We start from the raw sequence: 21,186 nt of genomic DNA, 5'->3' as shown, positions 1-21,186 counted from the left end.
CTCGTATCTCATATCTCATCGTTTTTTTTTTAGGACACAACCAATAAATAATTCTATTGGAATTCAATTTATATCTCAAAATGTAATTATAAAAATTGATGTTGATGGATAAAATAATGTTTAAACTTTTAGTAGTGTATACTCAGACATTTCAAGAGATATCAAGTACATAATAATAAAATAATAATAATAATAATAGAGATATAATGCTTTATAAGACAAGTAAATTATCTGTATCTTTTTAAGAAGGCAGATGATAATTTCTAGCGGCTTTCTGAATATTTGTCCCACAATAGACACTTTTTGGGGAAAAAAAAGTCTTTGATGTGATGTACTATCATGTGAACTCTTGCTCTTCAGATGGGAAGAGATTGCATTTGGTATTGCATGTAATTAGATGGTAATTCTTTTATTTGCTCTGTCCTCTTGCTAAGATGTGTTATATCAGGAAAATAAAGTATATGTGCAGTAGAGGGGGTGTAATATCTTGTTTGTTAAATAAACATAATCAGCAATTATGAACAACCATTTGTTTTGCCAAGGTTGTGAATATTATAATGCCTCTGAAGTCAAATCCAAACTTCCTGTAAGATTAAAAAAAACACGGAAATCCAGGCGGGCACCGATTTGTGTCCAGGATACTCTAGTGTAACAAATCCTGCCCCAGAAAGCACCTCTTCTCCCCTTTTGAGCCACTGCCCACCAAAAGGTCTCTGTACGTCTCTATAGTGTCCCCATTGCTCCTGTAGACTGGGGCGCCAGTGAGCGCCCCCTGCTGGCCACACTAACACCTCTTCCAGCAGCAGCCTTAGCTTTCCCAGGTACTGACCAGGCTCACACCTGCTAAGCTTCAGTGGGCTGCCAGTGAAACACCTGCTGCCATTTCATATGTGGATGCTTACAGCATGATCCTCAAGAGACTGACACGATACAACATTTATTTATTCAGATATTTATTTTTTAATTTTCAAATACACCGGCTTTGTTCTTTCGAGATAAACAATACCTAATCAAAATAAAACTTTTATTTAAAACCCTTATTAGTGCAAATAATACAGCACAACTGCATGAGTTAAAATAATGGAACAGGGAATGATCATACTGTACAAAGAGACCTACACTTTACAAATTCTGCACTTTACATAATTAATTAATTAATTACTGTATGCAATAAACAAATGTAAAGTGCAGAATTTTTTTTAAACCGAGTATAAGTGGACACAATTGCCACGTTTTTTTTAATTAGTGATTTGCGTTTAATAATAGATACACCGCTATACCGTCACTTAATGTACTACAATGATAATTAAAGTACTAATGCTTTGGCTTTATGTTAAGTTAAATAATATGAATCAACTAAAACAACAGTAATCACAATCTTATAATTATCAATTAATTTAATCAACTTGAATCCATCCACTGGGCCTGTCATTCCCCACACCACAGACACAGACCAGAAGCGTTGGTTACAACACGCAAACCAGACCGCGCTGAGACGCGGAGGCTGGGTAGAGGGCACTTGGGGAGGGGGCAGAGGGCAGAGGTCAGGGGGAGGCTCACTCCCCAGCCAGCCTCGTCTCACTATCCCGGCCTGTTGCACTGCGGATTTGAAAGCTGCGCTTAACCGACCTTCGGCTCGGATGCATCCCGCTCTGCTCCGTGCTCTTCCGTCGAAGACAACGTCAGCCAGACTGAATGGCAAGAAAGCGACTTCGCGAATGTAAGATCCACAGAAGTCAGGACCCAGCAGCGCTGCGTGAGAGTGGATGACACGCAGTGACGTAAAGAGGTGAAGGTCATATCAGGTCACCCTGCAGAGTGGACCGAGAGCTTGTGACCCTCCTCTCAGAAGACACTGACACCTCACAAGCGTGACCCCCAATAGTGCTGGTCCCCATGGATACAGCCGGGCAAAACGGGGCTCAGTCGAAGTTCAACAGCAGAGTCTAAAAGGCCTGTGTGCTATTCAGAACTGAGTTATTCTGAAGTAAATGGATTCAGAAGAATAGAAACACAACACCATCCAGTCAAATAAACATCACCAAGAATAAAAAGCCTAAAAAGATCTTTCATCTCAAATTTTGTGATTTCTTAAAAAATTCCTCAGGACTTTAGAAAGAGTTTGTTAAAAGTTTATAAATAATATATGTACATTTTTTATATTTCAGTATCTTTCAGAGGAGGGTATGTTTATTTTATGAAAATCTGTAGCAAAAAATATTTTAACTGGTATGTTCTGTACACCAGTGTAAATGATAAATTGATAAGAAGGATTTTGTTTTATTAAAGATCTGCAAGTCACTGTTATTCAGAGAAAATAAAATACTCCATTTTATATTTACAACAGATTCTACTTGCCAAGTTGTGCAGATTCATCATAAAATCAGTATTCAGAATTGTGTGAAGTAATTTACTGGATTTGCACAGGAATAAAAAAATATGCTGAGCAACCCAAATTATATTAATTTAAGAGTGTCCTATGCTGAACCATACAGTAGTCACCCAGAGAAACGCACATCTTGTGTTGCGGGATTATTTCTCAATTTTGTTTGTCTGTTAAATCCTGTTGATCCAGTCAATGTGATGAACCACCTTCTCTTGGTCCTGCACATAGTCTGCAATCTCTGACCCATCATATCCAGAAAGTGAAAACTGGGAGAGCGTTTGAACTGGTGCGTAGCTTCGCTTTTCCTCTGAAATTCTGAAAAAAACAGGTGTGATCCTTCTTCAAAAAAATCTGTTTTGTGTTGTAAGTTACAGTCTGTAAGAAGGCCAAGTGTTCAGTTACAGATTCCTGGTCATTGTTCCACCTGTTCTTATCAGGAAGCACATCACTGTCCAAAGGGTGAAGGCAGTGTGGAACGTGTTGAAGCCAATCCCTACTCCTTTCAAGAAAAAGCTGAATGAGGTCCAATTACAAATTAAAGTGGGCTAACTGGGCTGAATGGCCTCCTCTTTTTTGTAACCATTTCATATGTTCTTATGGTCATTAGAGAGCTATTTCAAATTAACATTAGTAAGACATTGATGTGGCCTACAAAGGTCAACAGCACAACAGAATATTCTCTATGGCTCTATAACTCAGACCGTGCAGACTGTGCAGTAGCTACAAGGGTCTTTCACAATTTGATTTCTGTCCCCATATCCTAGTGCTACAAACAAATAGCCTCTGGTACTTTTCTCAAATTAAAATGCCTGAAAATTCACAGATTTAGCAGTCTGAAAGCTAGTTTAAATGCTACAATTTGCAATCATCTCTTCCAATTGAGCAGCACCCTCTTGTTTCAGGTTCCCCCTGTGTTGTTATTTTCTTATTCAAAATACCACTACTTTCTCATGAATCCCCACACCACCAGGGTAGACAGAGCAGCAACCCCCGCTGCTTGAACATAGTAGTTTCCGAGCAGGTCATGGGCACTATGACCCCAGTCTCCCAGGTGGCTTTCAAGAGCCTGTCTCTGAGGGGATACCAACTTCTCTGGCTCCTGAGACTCTGAGGTGCCCCTGAGAGATTCTGGAGATCTCTCCAGAGACGTGTGGGAGATGTGTCCCGCATAATTGTCGCCAAAGGTGACTTGAGAGAGATGCATTTCATTCTCCCTGACATCAGAGACAGGCGAACGTTCCTCCAGGTCATTATCCAGCCATAACGCATTTTCACTCCCATTCTTCCCTGGAACCTCAGGTTCCTGAGGCATACAAAGAGGTGGAACTCCACCCTGGATGACTTGCGGATTTATGGTGAAGTTCTTATCCCCAAAGGACGAGAAGTGATTCTCTTCAGGCTCGTTGTGAGAAGGCTCCTTAATGGAGACATTTCCAGGGGCACCAGCAGACTGGTTACAATCAGAGCAGGAGATGTGGCCTGAACTCCTCTCGAGATGATGAGAAGGAACAGAAAAGGGCTCCTCTGGGATTGGAGGATGATCCACCTGGTCGTTTGCAGCATGAAGAACCTGTGCATGAACAAATGAATGCAGTGTCCCAGGTTTACTGAGGAACTCGCCATCGTATGGGTTGGCCAAAGCCCCAGTGCTTGATGGGAAGAGGGGAATGGTAGTGGCATCGATGGCAGCTGGTCTTGTCTTCACTTGAGGGATCACCAGACCTGGGGTGCCCTGGGTCAGGTTTGTATGGACTTCGTACATCTCGGCCTTAAAGAGTTGCGACACAGGATTAGACACAACAGATTCAATTATTAGCTTACAAGTCAGTTCAGCAATAATATCATAATGAATGCCGACAGCAGAATGCACATACTAAAACTCACATTTTGTGCAATAATTATTTTTGTGTTTAACCCTAAAATTGTGTCACGGAAAACACTCACTAAATTTAAAGTGTGGAGTTACTGTGAGGTGTGTTGGATGATACAAAACAGCCGGGTGGTGGAAAGGTGCTTTATAAAATATCATTACAGCTACTTGCGTCAGGGTTTGACACTAACACAGACAAGCAACTGCTCTCTAGGCATGTTATCAAATGGGGGAGCAGATCTTAACAGGTTAAAAGCAAACATGACGTGATAAACTTTGAAGCAAGAATGGCAACTTCTGACTTTCAGTCCTCCAATGACAGTGCTAAGCAAATTACATCACACCAGGGCAAGAACCCACATAAACCCTCATCGGGAAGAGTCAGGACACGAAAGGCACAGTAATGACAGCAGCTTTGATGTGGATGATGATTTGCAACTGCAGGAAACGTCCTACAGCTAAGTGGTTGCTGGTTCAAATACAGGCTGTGCCTACTCACGAGCTGTTGCCAGGAGGTGTTCCACGACTGGCTCAGAGCTGACTGCTGAATTAGTGTGCAGTCTGGTAGGGTGTCTTTAACGTGCTGCCCAACATGGGTCCTGACTCAGGACGAGCACCTTTAGGAAGGGCTGTTTCGCGTATCGGTTCCCTGCTGCCTGTGTGGACTCAACTGACCGTGTCAAAAGGAGTCGAGGATTTGACAGGACATAATATGTCAAGGAGAACACATTTGTGTTGTCTTAATCTCTCACTGAGCCTGCCTTCGTTTAATGAAAGTTGAAACTTGGTCATGTTAGTAAAAATGCCATTGCATCTTTTGATGTTTAATTTCAATGCATATGAATTTACATCCTATTTTGTTTACTAGAACAATAAGAACATAAGGAAAGTTACAAACAAGGAGACAATTCTGCTCATCTGGCCCCTTGGGTAGAGGCTAATTGATCATTTTGTTAATTAATAGCTCATTGATCCAAGGGTAGCGTGAACCAGACACAAGCAGAAAATATGTGTTGGTGCAACCAAGAACAGGAGGCACTTCTTTCCTCAAAGGGTGGGGGGAGTCTGGAAAAGCTTCCCAGCCGTCTTCTTGACGCCTGAGTGGGCAGCTTAATCTATTAACGACAAGCGCTGGCCAGTCTGGAGGCCAGATGGATCAGATCTCCTCCTCTCGATTGCAACAGTTCGCACGTTCTTCTCGGCATCTCACCGAGACTGAGCAACTCGTTCCATACGACCGAACGATGCGAAGCCATGCGAGAGCAGCTCGAGCCGAGGGCAGAGAGAAGGGAGACTGAACCTGGCTCACCGCACTGGAGCTCCTCGCAGGAGTGCCCATCTCCGGCGCAGGAGAGAGACTGTCTTTGACGGGGGGCCGCACTTCCGCAGGCGCCGAGGGCAGGCTGAGCTCCTCCGAGCGGGAAGCCGGCAGCTGGACAGGGACAGGGAGAGGATGGGAAGGGACAGAGGGCCGGTCCACTTGGGCAGGTGTGTCGCTGTGCGCGGCCGGGGCCTGGCTTGTGTCCTCCGGGACAGTGGCAGCTGAGCGCTGAGGGGGAGGAGCAACCCCGCCACCTGCAGGGCGGGAGAGGGGGCAGTCCCACCTTCGGGTTAGATTTGGTCGTCATTCAATTCAACTTTATTTGTCATTATACTTACACTGGTGCACAGTTTAGCGAAAAGTGTTTCGCATTAGTCTCTCAGGTGCAGTATATACAGTATGTACTGTAGAACAGCAGACAAGACAATAGACAGAAAATAATAATAACAATAACAGTGAAAACAACAGTATGGTGCCAGTGCAAAATGGTCAAAAACTGTGCAAACACACAAACAGAGAAAAGTATACAAACAGGACCGCAAAAGTAATACGGCGATTAATAAACAGTACAACTAGTACAGTTTTAAGTATGATTTCGGCGTACATTCAGTTGTCGTGTATGTAGTGGTGTAGGAGTACAGTCACTGTGGGTACAGGAAGATGTGAGTAGAGATCATAGTATGATGGGAGGGAGTGGGGGCGTCACCAACTTGACAGCTCTGGGGAAGAAGCTATTTTGGAGTCTAGTTGTGTGCGACTGGAGTGACTGGAACCTTCTGCCAGATGGTAGGGGAACAAACAAGTTATGACTGGGGTGAGTGGGGTCAGACATAATTTTGGTGGCTTTTTTCAGACTCCTGGTGTTGTAGATTTCATAAATCATTTTATTGTTTTAGCACACAACCAACGGGGGGAGGGGGCTGCTTATAGTTGTTCTGCAGCACCCATCGCACAAAAATGCAACAGACAGCTAAAATTTAGAAGGCTGTGTTTTGGTTTCTATTACACAAAAAAGACATGGCTGCTCTCGAATCAGTCGGGAGAACAGCAGCCAGATGTGTTTCGCACTGTCAAGGAATGTCCTGCACCGACAGGCTGAAGGAGCTAGACTTGTGCGTTGGTGTTTCGGGAACGTCTGGGTAGACTTGTATTTGGAGCAGACATTTTGTTTCGTGTTGCCTTGTTGAAGAAAAACACGAATAAAGACTGGAGCTTTCATGTGCCACGTCTATCTCAAGTCACAGAACTGGGAGTTACGCGTCTTAACTCCTCTAATCATTAGTGGCCAAAAAACAAGCTACACTTCATTTATTTAAAGTGCCGAATCGCAGACGACAGGATTTAACTACAGCAAACGGATATCTCTTCAATGTAAATCTAAGTAAATATTAGGCTAAATATACTTACAGTTGGAGGCCTGAAGAGACTCATACTCATCCCTGAGCTCTTTAGCGAGACTTGGGTGGTTATCCTCTTCAAGAGCATTAATGAAAAAAACATGCCAGTCTTCTCTTCTCCTGAGGCAATCCACAAGCAACTGCATGGCAATATAATTACCCGCGCTCTCCCTCTTGGCTGTGATTTCCTCCTTCAGACATAGGTGTATAACACAGGCCTATTTTAGCACTTCTTAGTACAAGAAATGATCATCTTAGAATCAGACAGTTCATAAAACAGAAACCACAATGTAACGAATACACCCCTGCGCATAACAGGGACCTTGGCCTCCCGGGCTGAGGAGGGTCTTCTTTAGCTCAGCCGGCAAGACCCCCTGCGATGCCGGAGACCCGGGTTCGGGCCCATGCAGTGAGGGACGAGCTGGGGCAGGATCGGTGAGGGCACAAGCCCGAGAACCCGAATTCGCTACAATAACCCTGCACCAACGTGAATATTAATGTTCCTTATAGGTGCATTGCTGACACTGATAGTTATAGATGATTTGGGTTAGTTTCCAATACAGTGCTCTTCACACTCTTTCAGGTTTCGGACTGGGTCAGAACTCCCTAAGTAAAAAGGTATAAAAGGGGGGTTTCTGAGCATTTTCTTACAGCCTAGCTGGATATTTGCTGACCAACAAAAATTAAACATGCAGGCAAGGGAAAAGATTAACTCTTAGTTGAAGAAAGAACTTCCAAGTTTGTTTATGTGTGCTGACCCACTGGGCCCATAGTATCTCCTTTGCTTCGGGTTAATAATTTCTTCAGTTCATTTTGAAATGATGGCCTGCAGTCTTTCTGAGTCACTATCTGGCATCGCTGTGTTTGGTGAACTGGGATGTGCAGAAGGTGATGTTGATGAATGTGGAAAATTACAAGCTATCCTTCATGCAAGAGCAGGATATTATGACACCCAGTGAAGGCTCACAGTTTTCTGGTATTAAACAATATTAAACATTTTTTATTAATGTGTGTTTTGGACACAGTTCCAATGACTTCTTATCATTACATATGTCAGAGCTACCTCAGCAGGTCTAAGACTCCAGTTCTTATTTATTTAGTCTTAAACTGAAGATCTGTTTTATATTATTTACATAAATGAAAATAGGTCTCAAAAACACAGCTAGATTATATCACTGACTCTGGTTTTAAAATACAACTGAGGTCACACCTAAAAAATGTCAGACTAGAAAAGGTCAGCAAGCAGAGTTAATGTTCATAACATGCAAAAGAAAGAGTCATGCACAATCTGCATATCTGTAAAAGTGCAAGTAATCTAAATAAATTAAATTCAACAAAAATGCAATTGAAAACTCTACAAGGTCTTCCAGAATTTATTAATTTCCCTTTGCATGGCAATATTTTTTGCCATGCAAAAATGAATTAATAAATTGAGAGTGCATGATTTCTTTTCTTTTTACAATTTCTTTTCTTGACTTTATTTGCAGAATGCTATCATTGCCATTGCACAGAGCAAAGATATCTATTCCCCCATCTAAAATCTAAACAGCACCTTATACATTACAGTAGATGAATAAATACTGTATAGCTCTCAATAAAATCTGAAATATTAATAACAATCTGCTGACAAAAGTCCATACGATCAATGTTACCATATTACATGAAGAAAAACTCACCTTGTCGGAGTCAGTGAGACAGGACAGATGAGGCAGGATGTTCATCACTTTGACTTTGGACACAAACCGCGCCATATTCCTCCGCAGGTAGTCATTGTATAGCTTATCGCTTGCCAAAGTCATTCTGAATTACCTAAAAAAATCACACAAAGTTGAATGACCATGTAATTGCCAATTCATCATCCAAAGATGATTCGTTTTCACAAGTGGTGCTTTTTACTCCCAATGAGTAACTAGCAAACCTCCCTCCATGCATCAGATCCAGTGAACACAAAAGGCAGATATCAGATTTGAACCAATGCAGAGTGATGAAGATCAAGAAGTAGCAGCTATACGGAAGTAAAGGTGATTTAGTTTCATGCACAACAATAAGCCTCACATTTATTTCAGGTGTTGCCTGTGAGCCGGTGACACCAAGGGAACCTCACAAATCAGAAAGCACAAAAAAAATCAGCTCAGTACTATCCACAGACATGAACAATGGACTTCCCCAGAATCTATTAAAGTGCATTCCTTAGTGTATGTGTTCAAATAAAAGTGATTTTCCATTTACTGATATTTCTTGTTGCAGAAGAATACTGAATTTCAGGTTCCTGCACAAAATATTCTTGGAGAAAAAAACATAACATTGGCGGAATTGTCACATTTCCCCCAAACACCAATTATGTCATCTGATAAAGGAGACACACCTACTATTCTATCAATTCATTCATTTCTACATTTTAACATTTGTGATCTGCATCCTAACAGGTAACTATAGCACTATGGAACAAGGAAACAAAAGCTATAATGATTTGTGCAAATAATCTCTAGGATGTCATTAAACATCTAAATCTCAGATAAAAATAAACAACATAAATCTGTCAAAAACTACTGTACTCTTACCTGTAAGTCAAGTTGTTTTTATATTGTGCAGACACGTTATACTGTTCCTGGAAAAACAATAAAAGTAATTTTCAGTTGTAATGGATCCTGTTGACTGTTCACAAGTCTCAGCAATATGCATTTATAGTCTGAAGCAGTCGATAGGACAATCAGAGATGACTCACAGCATTATGTGTCTCTTACTGCCAGCTGCAGAGTGATTTCACAGTGATTTATAAGTGTGGGCAGGCACAGCACACCACTCTCGCTACTGCAGTCTATGTTACAGTTCATAAGAATGACAGTACAGATTAATGGGGGTTTCCATCAAGAGGAAGTCTGGCCCGCTTCACCATGAAAGTGGGAAATCCCTTTCAGGGGAAGCTGACAAAGCACTGTGTTTTCACCTTTTTTTAAAGTTGCACTTTCACTTTCACAAGAAATACGAATGATGAAATTCCTCAGAATACTCAGAAGTAATACAGATCAATTCAGGAGTCTGTCAAGCATTTTAGACAATATTGACTGTTGGCTATTCTTATCTGTCAAGTATTTATCATAATGATGATCATATTCTGTGCAGACCATTGAATTTTCAGGGCTGTTGCACCCCAATTGAAATCTATACTTTTACTTTTCTTGAAGTAATTTTTTTTATTTTATCATATATCTTAGATTAGGTTTTTTTATATCAATGGCATTCAAGATGTAAAAGTCTACTGGGTGTTCACAAAGCATTCTTACAGAACAGTTATCTAAAAACCTTAGCTGGATGTCTACTCTTTGCAGTAGTTTCTAGATATGTTCTGACTTTTGAAAGAAAAATACAAGAGATTTATAAATACATAAAATTCTGTGGATACACGTTTGACCACACAGCCAGTGCTTGTGGGTGAGTTCAGATATGATTCGAAAGTTCATTTTCTCTGCAAGATTTATTATTTTCCTAAAACAGAACACAAAACAACTTTACTGCTAAAGCAAAACTGTTATCAACTCATTATGTACAAAAGTCAGTTACTTTTGCTTTTTTGTCCTCTATGGAAAAGAAGTTGAAAACCCTTCGGTCTCTAAAATAGAACCCATATATCATGGAAAGAGATAAAGCTGTAAAAGAATGGCTACATGTGTGAAAATGACAAAGGAGGGCACATATTAAAGAGGTCTGAGCAAGATTCAAGCAAATTAACTCTGTGTCACTCATATGGATAATCTGCGTTTAGGAAAGCCAGTGAAATTGTGTGCTTTCTAATTTTTACCCATTCTTGGGGATCTTTATAAAACTGTTTTTATTTTCCAAAGGAAATAATAAATGTGTTTATCATTTTAATCATGTTCCAAAAAACATTCAAATCAGGCTTTGACCTCTGATTTAAATCAGAAGTTCAGATCTCAGGCCAAGACACTAAGAGCAGTGCTGAACCAGACCTGCTAAAAGACTTTTGCCTTTTTTAAAAGAACCTCTTATACAGTATTACATGAGATATAAAACAAGACCCAGAAAGCAAAGTGCATACTACAGAACACATACAATCCTAAACATCTGAATGACTAACTTAACCTTGTGCATAATTATTTCCTAAGAAAAGAGTGTGGTCCTAAAAACTGTTGTCTTTAAGACTTGTTACATGTTTGCAATAATTTACATTCTTTCAGACTAGGACCAGGAGTCTGTCACTCGGTTCCCAGAGATCTGTGATATCTTTTCACTTTTCAGTACAAATGCCAGGTTTTCAGTTTTAACCTTAAATGGGAGTTTGAAATCTAATCACTGTCTTAATCAGTCTGATTGTTTAGATATTTACAAGCAAAAAGGTGAAAGTCCATAACAGAGCCATTACAGCTCAGCTCAGACCAGAGCTCATCCTGGTTTCCATAGCAATAAAGAACTAGAGAGCATGTGACCCCCAACCTGGACACAGTTCTAGACAGGTTTCTTCTAGACACAGTTCGAGTCTGGAAGTTTGCATCAATACTAATGTGATTATTCGGACTTCATTGACGATTGCTGATGCTGACATTTTTGCACAGGTTGCCCTGTGATACAATACAGAACTGCTGTTGTGTGCTTCCATTAACAACCACCCGCCTAAAACTGAACGCACTACTGGAAAAACAGAAAACTTTTTTCAAATAGTGTCGGTATTTTCAGATCCCTTCTGCTGCGTGAACTTGTGATGTCATCTAGAACTACATCACGAACAGTGATAAATACCACAGGCCATTCCTTCTTATCTCTTCCTCTCCTTCATGACGGCCAGGTTCTTGTCTCCCTGTGCTTGTGACAGGCCGTCTCCAGACGGGACAAGAGTGAGTTTCTGTGGAGGGGCGTGGTATTTTACACTGGTGTCCCTAAAACCGCTCCAGTTAGATAACATAAGATCACATTATTGGCCACATACAGTTTCTTGCATTAGGCATTCATTTTTTCCAATACCCCAGCTTGCTCTTCATGAGACACACAGACACAGACAGGGAGAGAGAAGCTGGGGGTCAGAGCGCAGGGTCAGCCATTTATACAGCACCCCTGGAGCAGTTGGGGTTAAGGACCTTGCTCAGGGGCCCAACAGAGTAGGATTCCTCTGCCGGCTGCGGGATACGAGCCGGCAACCTTCCAGCCACAGAGCCACTGCTCCGCCCCCTCAAACAATTGTGCCCGAACTGGCTATTGAACTCAGATCACCTAGACAGAACCCCTATCATCTAACCCACTGTACCAACGGGCTGCTCAGAAGAGGAATGACGCTCGAAAGCATTATGGGATTGTGTTACTTTTTGCATCCTACAGTTTTCCAAAATACACAATGTTAAACAATATCCACAGGCCATGTTCAAGATCACATTCATTTCACTCTGGAACACACTGTTTATTATTTAGTGCCAAGGGGAACAATTCATGCCCTCGGAATGCTCCGAAGAGATAAGCTCTGCCAAGTAATAGAAATATATCCTATTAAAGGACTTGTTTTCCATGTCGTTCATCATTTACCACGGGGCAGCTGCGCGCCCTCTAACTAAAACTTAAATGTCAAGCAAAAGATTCAAAACCTTTAACATGAACTCTGCAAACTCAGTAAAAAAAGAATTTAAAACAAGAGCGGTGTACAATGGAAATGGAAAACATACAAATGTCATTTAAATTTCATTTTAAAGTGAAGTGTGAGCCTGTTAGTTTATGCGTCCAGGAGAAAAAATACGGAGCCCAAGTCATATGATTTCAGAGCAATGCTAAGTGCTTCATGTGTGATACTGGAGTCAAGTTAAAACTGACTAAATTAATTGGTAACGAGTATGCATTTCAACAGCTATTCGAAAATAGTAAACTGTAGCTGGTCATCAGCATGTAAGGGACAGGCCACAGCCTGGAGGGCAGTCTGTCACTCCACTGGCAAAGGATCCTATTCTGACATCAGTGGCTCTACAGCAGCACAAGAAATTCCTGGAAAGAAAACACACACATCAGCAGGAGGCCTTCTGCTCCCTCTGGACAAGAGAAAGGTGCCATCTTCAGTGGGCCAGAGGCCATGTGAACATCTGCTGCCAAGACAGTATTGAAGTTTGGTGTGCACTGATGAATGCTGTTCGGATATTTGCAGACTTGCCGTAAGACTGTGGAGATATCAGGGTGAGTGTGTAGCCGACTGTTGTGTTGTTCAAGGCAGCTGTGGAAGATCCCACCTATTCTGACAAAAGACTTTTCAACAAACAAAAACCTTTAGAACAGAGTGACTGCCATTACCTACAGCCCCCAGTGACACTTACTTACAAATAAACCAATAAAGAACCCACGTGAACGCAGTTTTCCAAACTATTATGTATTTATAGAATTACAGAATAATTCTCAGGATGTGAACTTTTACTACATGCGTGTTTTTGGTGGCCTCTAGTGGCAGATCCTTCATAATTGCAGTCCGTTCACGGAGCAACCTATCAAACAAGTAAAAAAAATCACATCCTTACACTTAAGATAGCACTTTTCTCTACACTTCATTCAAAGCGCTTTACAGGTCATGGGGACTCCCTTCCACCACCACCACCGGTGTGCAGCCCCATCTGGATGATGCGACAGCAGCCCATACTGCGCTCACAGTACACTCACCACACGGCAGCTCTCAGTGGGGAGGAGAGTGATGAAGCCAGTTCATAGATGGGTATTATTAGGATTTACCATGAAAGTAAAGGCCAGGGGAAAATCTGGCCAGGACACCGGGGTTACACCTCTACCCTTTCCGAGAAACGCCCTGGGATTTTTAATGACCACAGAGAGTCAGGACCTCAGTTTTACGTCTCATCCGAAGGCAGGTCCCCTGTCTACAGTATAGAGTCCCTTTACTACACTGAGGCATTAGGACACACACAGACCACAGGGTGAGCGCCCCCTACTGGCCTCACTAACACATCTTCCAGCAGCAACCTGAGCTTTCCGAGCTACTGACCAGACTCACACCTGCTGAACTTCAGAAGTTTGCCAGTTGTGAGTTGCGGGGTGATACAGTATAATTTTTATTTTATATAGCCCTTTCCATTCCATATCTTTACAATGAAACAAAATGAAGGCAAAAAAAGTTTCCGAAATTTCATTACACCTGAATGCTGTGTTTTTGTGTGCCTCAAATTAAATAAGGTGGTCACCTCTAAGGCCAGCCCGCATTCTGCAGGCAGATCCCAGATGTGCATAGACATGTGGCTGGAAACAACATTTCACGTTTCTCAACATAGGAAACTGAGATCCTGTTAGTACGTGTTCGTGATCTCAGCTCATCGAGGAGCAGGTAACAGAGAGACAGAGAGAGCTCTCCCACAGTCATGCTCGCTACTGTAGCTCTGCTCTGAGGATGTGCTGGTTCACTGCTGTAACAAACTACAGCAAAGCTTAACTCCTTCTTTCCAAAGGTTCACTCTCAGCCCCCCAAATAAATGATCATAAAGGTTAATTAAAACAATTGTTACATATATTTCATATAGGTATTGTATATAATCACAGAATTATATACAATTGCTCTCTATAAAACACACAGACAGGGAGAGAAGCTTGGGGTCAGAGCACAGGGTCAGCCATTTATACAGCACCCCTGGAGCAGTTGGGGTGAAGGGCCTTGCCCAGGGGCCCAATGGAGTAGGATTCCTCTGCTGGCCGTGGGATACGAACCAGCAACCTGCCAGCCACAGACACAGCCACCTAAGCTACTAAGCCACCTTAGCTACTCAACTAAATTGAGTATATACTGTATATACCATGCACATAGTTCAGAATTTACATTGTACTGCAGATAGAATTTTGTGGTTTTATTCTCACTAAACTTACAAATAGGGACTGGGGACGGACTAATACTATGAAAGCAACTCTGAATGGAAACACGTACTCAGGTTGTTTTTTTACCCAAGCAAGAGTGCATTAAGAAAGCTGGAATCCATCCAGCTATTTCATTCCATTTTCCTGTGTTAGAAAATTAACCACTAACTGAAAAGAATTCTACAACACAAACACACAGCGTTCGAGCCACTCTGACACTTAAAAACACTCTGTCTGAATTACTTTCAATGTCATGAACAGAAATGATAAGAGCTGAAAAAAAAAGATGTGTTGGTAACAACAGTGCTACAAGCACGGACTTGGTTCATTCAGTTATTTCAACCACAGGGCAGGGCAGGTCTCAGTTTGCTGTACTTCACCATTCTCCATATTTCTGAGCCAAAGGGTTCTGAAGATAAAGTCTGGATGTGTGCAGATGACACTTGAATAAAATATCTGTTGAGGCTAACTGTTGCAAAGAGCAAGAGACACCAGGAGAAATCTCAATTATGCGCTTTTAATTGACTCACACACAGTGATAGGTGTGGAATATTGTTTTGATAAACATTGGTAGTCTTCCACTCTGCACCTGTGACCAGAGCACAACAAATACAGTCAGCTAACAGGCATTGGGAAGCAAAGGCCAGGAAAACAGTTTGAAATAACTTGTGAAACCCAACCTGTATTCCTTTGGAAGGTGGCAGTAAACTGGAATATCTAGGAAAATTCCACAGGAACACAGGTGGAAAATGCAAACTACAAAAATATGGTATCCCCAAATTTAACCCAGGACCCCAGAGATACTGTAAAAGGCAGATGTGCTCATCACTATGCCTATGTGTGGTGCAGAGATTACCCTTTAATTTATCAACTATTATTCCACAAACTTCAGCAATATAAAAATATTGTGACCGACTCTTTGAAAGAGGTTCTTTCGTTGCTCACCTAATAGGGTCAGCGACTAAGATGCCACAAAAAGCTAAAACAGTCTGTGATTTTCAAGGCACAGAAGCAACAGAGAGAAACATGCTTGATCATGCAAGAAGCACTGTCATACGAAAACACCGGTGTTCGCAAGGAACAGAAACCGAGGATCAGTGAGGATTTCAAGAGGAAACAACTGATTCAAGGTTAGAACAAATGCAACAGTACTGTAAACTGCTAATTAAAATTCTGACATTTCTGGGTGGTCATGGAAGCTTATATTCTTAAAAACGGTAGCAGCCTGGAATGATTCCATAAGTTGAATGAGCACCACGGTGCAGTAAGCTTTATTGCTGTCGAAACAATAACATTTGCAATAAAGCGAACAGGACCAACCTGACTACCGGCTGAATTCTAAAACCCCCTGGCAGTCTTAAACATTAATCTGAATTCTGAACGCACCAGGAAAAAAAAATAACGTCGTGTGCCACATTATCAGGGCTTCATTTAATTTGAACTGCATTACATGTTTTTCTCCTCGAGCAACTAAGCAAATGTCCTAATATACTGTAGAGCAAATTGGCTGCTCTCGTCAAAAATAAGATCAGGGAATGTCAAGAGTTTCTTTTCATTGGCGGAACAGATGTACAATAGGCGCTCCATCCGTCATTGTAGTCATCTTCCCCCCACATCTTCCCTCTTCCCTCTCCCTCTTTTGCGCTACTTGCGCACTGTCAATACCAGTGTTTCTTTACCTGAGTCTTACGAAGCTGTAAAAATATTGCTACCGTACACCTGCTCTTGGCATTGAAGCGTGTTAAAATGACAACCTGGCCCTGAGAAAAAAAAAGTTCAAGTTCAAAGCTCAACTGCGTATTTATTTTTACAGCACCTCAAAATAAGTCCTCAGCTAAGAGTTCTCTCTTTGCACAGACAAGTGGCCTTCTCTCGTGAAATCGAGTGTTTGCGGAGCCGTCTAATATTAATTTTGAAGAAGGAACTTCAGGGGAAATAAGGAACATGAAAACTGATTCAGTAGTTTCTTTTGGGAGAACCTGCTGCTGTACTCTCTGCTATGTACAGTAAGTATGGGATCTAATCTGATACACCTGGAACCCGCTACTTAATAGCCTACAGAACTAAGTAAAACTGCAGTTTGCTATATAAACAAGTATATTTTATATTGGTGGCGACTTTAGCGAACATTACTACTCACAGCTAAATGTTAGCGTTTTCCTTTCCGTACAATGATATCGAAACTTGTTTCATAAACCTTTAGAATATCATAGGTTCCTAAGGTCCTATTAGATTATTTTTAATTATTAACGCCAGCATATCGGAATTAAATCACTGCCACCTTGTCTCCCGAAATGTCGGGCGCCCGTAATGCCCTTGTAACCGCCCAACTTAAAACTGTTGAAATTTGCAAATAGAGAAAAACAATATACTTTACAGTTTGACAGTAAGAAAACGCACAGCCGGTCCCGACGTACTCGGGGGGGGGAACACACTGTCAACTACATAAACTGAAATTAACTGCGGAAATCATTTTCGAAAATGTGCGTCCGGCAGCATTAAAAGACAATATGAATGAAGTCGCGTTTTGTTCATGATCTCCTACCTTACAAGAGCCGAAGAGCAACGCGAAGACTTGCTCGCCTGATGCTGGCAGACGCCCGGAGCTGTGACTTTGCCCGTGCCCGAGCCGCGGCGCTCTCTTGCCCCGCCCAGCGCTCCTGCCGTCTGGCTGAGGCGTGGGAGTGGAGCAGGCTGCTGTCGGTCAAAAGTTGTTGTGAGCCTCGAGGTTAAGGACAAGCGAATGTAACCTTCCTGGAAAGTTTCCGGCGGCTGCGAACAAAATGTTTAGCTCTGTAAAAGTATTACGGTTCTCGAGAACCTCGAAGAGACAAATAAGTTGCAAGGTGCAAGGTAAGAAAACAAGGAGCCGACCCCCCACAAGAATCGACCCATAAACCCCCACAAGGTGACCTTTAATTCTCAGTGACCTCCAGCACCCATGCCAGGATTTATTCATGAGGACCAGAAGCGAACATTTAACCAGGACTAGTTTAAAGAGACCAGTATACGCCCCTGAGTTGTGGGGCTTCGTGGTTATTTCTTTTCTTTTCAGTTTGAATCGCGGGGTAGTGGCGCAAAAGAAAAGGTATCTCGAAAAGATGAGTGAACGAAAACGCGCAAGGCAACGGGCTGTCTTGGAGCTCAGCAGTGAAATAATGGCTAGCAACACGGCATAGGAAGCACTTCACCAAAAGAGCGAGGTAATGTAGAAAAGGTGACCCAGCCACGCTGAAAGTGACTCTCTGGAAAAGTTTCAGGAAAATCTGGAACCGGTTTTCTACCAGCTAACAAATGACCAAGCAGGGCTGGTCTCTTCTCATTCGCCAGTTTATCCTCCTGTCTTTGGATTAGGCACCTAAGATAGCTGTTTCTACTGTTTGGAAAATCATTCGCTAAAAAGGCAGAAAAAGCCGAACCAGGAAGCTACAAAAACTACAGCCAGACAAGATTATACATATGACGGCAATATTGGGTATAATTAGCATCTGTTAAGAAAGTGCAAATCTTCCTTAATGAACTTACTAGATTTCTTTGAACAGCAAAAAATCTTGATGGAGAATATGATACTGTATATGTAGATTTCTAGGAAACATCTGATAATGTCTCATATATAGCAATCCATGGCAGACTAAGACCATGTCCCAACTCTCACACCTGCACGCTGAGCCCTTCCTCCAAGTCCACATTTCTGTGATGGAGAGCAAGTGTGTACTGGATTCAAGGAGCACAGTTCTACAAATATTGCCAGCAGCCATATCACCCTCCCACTCACAACTGTCCCACCACTGAAGCTCAGCAGGTGTGACCTGGATGGGAGATCTCCTGGGAAAGACAGATACTTTATTGATCCCGTGAGGGAAATTGCAGTGCAACAGCAGCTTTACACAGACAACACAGCAACAGTGTAACGAATGATACAATAATAATAATAGTACAATACATACAATACAATCAGTACAGTGAGGGGTGCACTAAAAGAGTTACTCACAGTCTGGACACACAAAGAACAAACTAGAACAGAACAGTATGCAGAAAAATTGTATCACACATATGAATATAAATATAGATATAAATGTCTTGCACAGGTCCCTGGCATATATTGCACAAAAAACGGTTGTAAACGGGAAAAGAAAAGAAAGAGAACAGATGTTGCAGTAGATGTGTAGATGCGTTCAGTCCAGAAACAGGTCACTGTCAATGTTGCCTCTGCCCAGACGCAAGGTGGAGGCGTTGTACAGTCTTATGGCAGAAGGCAAGAATGACCTCCTGTAGCGCTCCCTGTCGCACCGTGGATGAATCAGTCTATTGCTGAACGTGCTCTTCATTCCTGCAAGCCTGTCATAGAGGGGATGGGAGAAGTTGTCCATGATGGCCTCTAGTTTGGACATCATTCTCCTCTCAGCCACTACCTCCAAGGTAGTGGTCAGACCCAATGACAGAGCTTGCTCTCCTGATGAGCTTGTTCAGCCTTTTAGAATCCACTGCTCTAATCCCAGAGCCCCAGCATACCACTGCATAGAAAATGGTGCTCGCTACCACCGACTGATAGAACATATGTAGCATCTTACTACACACCTGAGCCTCCTCAAGAAGTAAAGTCGGCTCTGTCCCTTCTTATAGATGGCCTCGATGTTCTTAGACCATTCCAGCAAGCTAAGGTTGCTGCTGGAAGAGGTGTTAGTGGGGCCAGGAGGGGGTGCTCACCCTGCAGTCTGTGTGGGTTCTAATGCCCCAGTACAGTGATGAGGATACTCTACTGTAAAGAGGTAATGTCCTTCAGATGAGACTCTCTATAATCAAAATATATTTATCTATAGAAGGTAACTACTGACAGCATATAGACATGGTACAGGAAATCAAGCACAAATCACAGAATGCATCCGCTAATGTCCAGCTGTCTGGGAATGCCACAGATCCATTCCATCAACTAACAGTTCTCCCCGACTTGAACAAACAGAGACCTGGAGTTAGCTGTAAAGCCAAGACGTTGGACACTGTGTAGTGCTTTGAGGACCTGCTGGGAGTTGGGGTCGAGTACCCGCTGGCCCTTGGACGAACAGCTGGGCAGAAGCAGCTGTGGCGTTGCCAGTCGTATGATTCCCCCCTGCAGTTCCCAAGGTGTTCCACGGGATTAAGGTTTAGACCCCCATCAGTGTTGACAGTACAGTGCTATCACGAACAAGGCATTCTCATGGACATAATGCCCTTCATAAACACCAACAGGCCCTCTCCGCCACGAGCAATGTCCTCACTTTCTCAATTCACCCAGTGTAGCCGAGCTCGTTCGGATACGGTGACGTCAGTGCCCTCACTGCGTGTAGCAGGGACCCGGGTTCGCGCCCCAGGTGTTGGGGGGCGGAACGGTTGGCGGAGGGCACGAGCCCGTGCGGAACTGCGACGATCACACCAGCAGGTCAGGCAATCTGGTGTACATCGATGGCTCTGTCAGGAACTGGCTGCCCTGTCTTTCGAGCTTCTCTGTCCCGTGACATTTTCTCTGGGTTGGGCGTTCTAGTCAATGAAACTGTATTTATCTTCGGGGTGAAATATTGCAAGAATAAAACAGATTTCCTGTTCGGTCTGGCAAAAGTGGTCATAAGAATAGGAAAAAATAAACTTTTACTAGTGATGTTGTAGTAATTTTTAAAGTTATCGATTATTTCATCAGGACTCTGTGTTGAATGTACTCTTCATAAATTAACTCACAAGTAGGAAATTTTTCAAGAGCACTTGGAGGGTTGGACAGTGTTTTGTGTGTGATTAAGGATAGGAATTGCAAAATTAATTGTAAAATTATGTAGCAAACGCATATATGAATGTAATGTATTTTTGTAAATAATGTAATTCACTGTATAATGTGTTTTAATGTAACTTTTTTGAATGTTTTTTAATTTTAAAATTTTGATGATTAAAGATAATTTTTTTAAAGTTTTGTATTTTTGTTCAACAAACATGGTGATTAAAGTAGTTCACACCACGTACGCATTACACTGTATAAACTACCATATATATACACTGTATATAATAGGCGACCCCTGCTGGCCGGGAGAGCAAAAGCTTACAGCACCTGGTATTCCCAGGCGGTCTCCCATCCAAGTACTAACCAGGCCCGACCCTGCTTAGCTTCCGAGATCAGACGAGATCGGGCGTGTTCAGGGTGGTGTGGCCGTAAGCGAAAGCAACGGCGCCTGACTCGCTACTTGAAGCTGTGTGTGGCGGGGGCTCCGGGCCCCCCGAGCGGGACTCAAGGATCGTTCGTGTGCAACTCTTTGGAAAGGAGCTGCTTTCCAAATCGCATTGCGTGCCTGGATGTTGGCGACTGTGCTCCCTTCAGTTGCCTGGCCCTGCTCTTGCCCCGCACTGGAGCAGGACAAAT

General features: G+C 42.5%; 1 protein-coding gene and 1 non-coding gene across 3 annotated transcripts; both read right to left on the bottom strand.

Moving 5' to 3' along the window:
* Positions 1 to 936: 936 nt before the first annotated feature.
* Positions 937 to 18,055, bottom strand: LOC148678975 (mitochondrial antiviral-signaling protein-like). Of its 2 annotated transcripts, XM_088638199.1 has the most exons (7): positions 17,353 to 18,055; positions 16,487 to 16,567; positions 9,536 to 9,582; positions 8,651 to 8,783; positions 6,985 to 7,165; positions 5,566 to 5,831; positions 937 to 4,154 (listed from the first exon to the last, which is right to left on the bottom strand). In XM_088638199.1, the coding sequence occupies exons 4-7, from the start codon at positions 8,771 to 8,773 to the stop codon at positions 3,327 to 3,329; spliced, it is 1,398 nt and encodes a 465-aa protein (XP_088494325.1). In that variant the 5' UTR covers positions 8,774 to 8,783; positions 9,536 to 9,582; positions 16,487 to 16,567; positions 17,353 to 18,055; the 3' UTR covers positions 937 to 3,326. The 2 variants fall into 2 exon arrangements, with proteins under 2 accessions (XP_088494325.1, XP_088494324.1); XM_088638198.1 differs by lacking the exon at positions 16,487 to 16,567 and having other exon boundaries at positions 17,353 to 18,054.
* A 2,810-nt stretch (positions 18,056 to 20,865) lies between these two features.
* Positions 20,866 to 20,984, bottom strand: LOC148678974 (5S ribosomal RNA). The gene has a single exon (XR_015940749.1). It is a non-coding gene; the product is annotated as a 5S ribosomal RNA (ribosomal RNA).
* Positions 20,985 to 21,186: the final 202 nt, after the last annotated feature.

The sequence above is a fragment of the Lepisosteus platostomus genome, chromosome 1, assembly GCF_059453375.1.
Source record: "Lepisosteus platostomus isolate fLepPlt1 chromosome 1, fLepPlt1.hap1, whole genome shotgun sequence".
NCBI lineage: Eukaryota > Metazoa > Chordata > Actinopteri > Semionotiformes > Lepisosteidae > Lepisosteus > Lepisosteus platostomus.
Note: the sequence above shows the minus strand (reverse complement) of the source record. Positions and strands in the feature narration are given on the sequence as shown.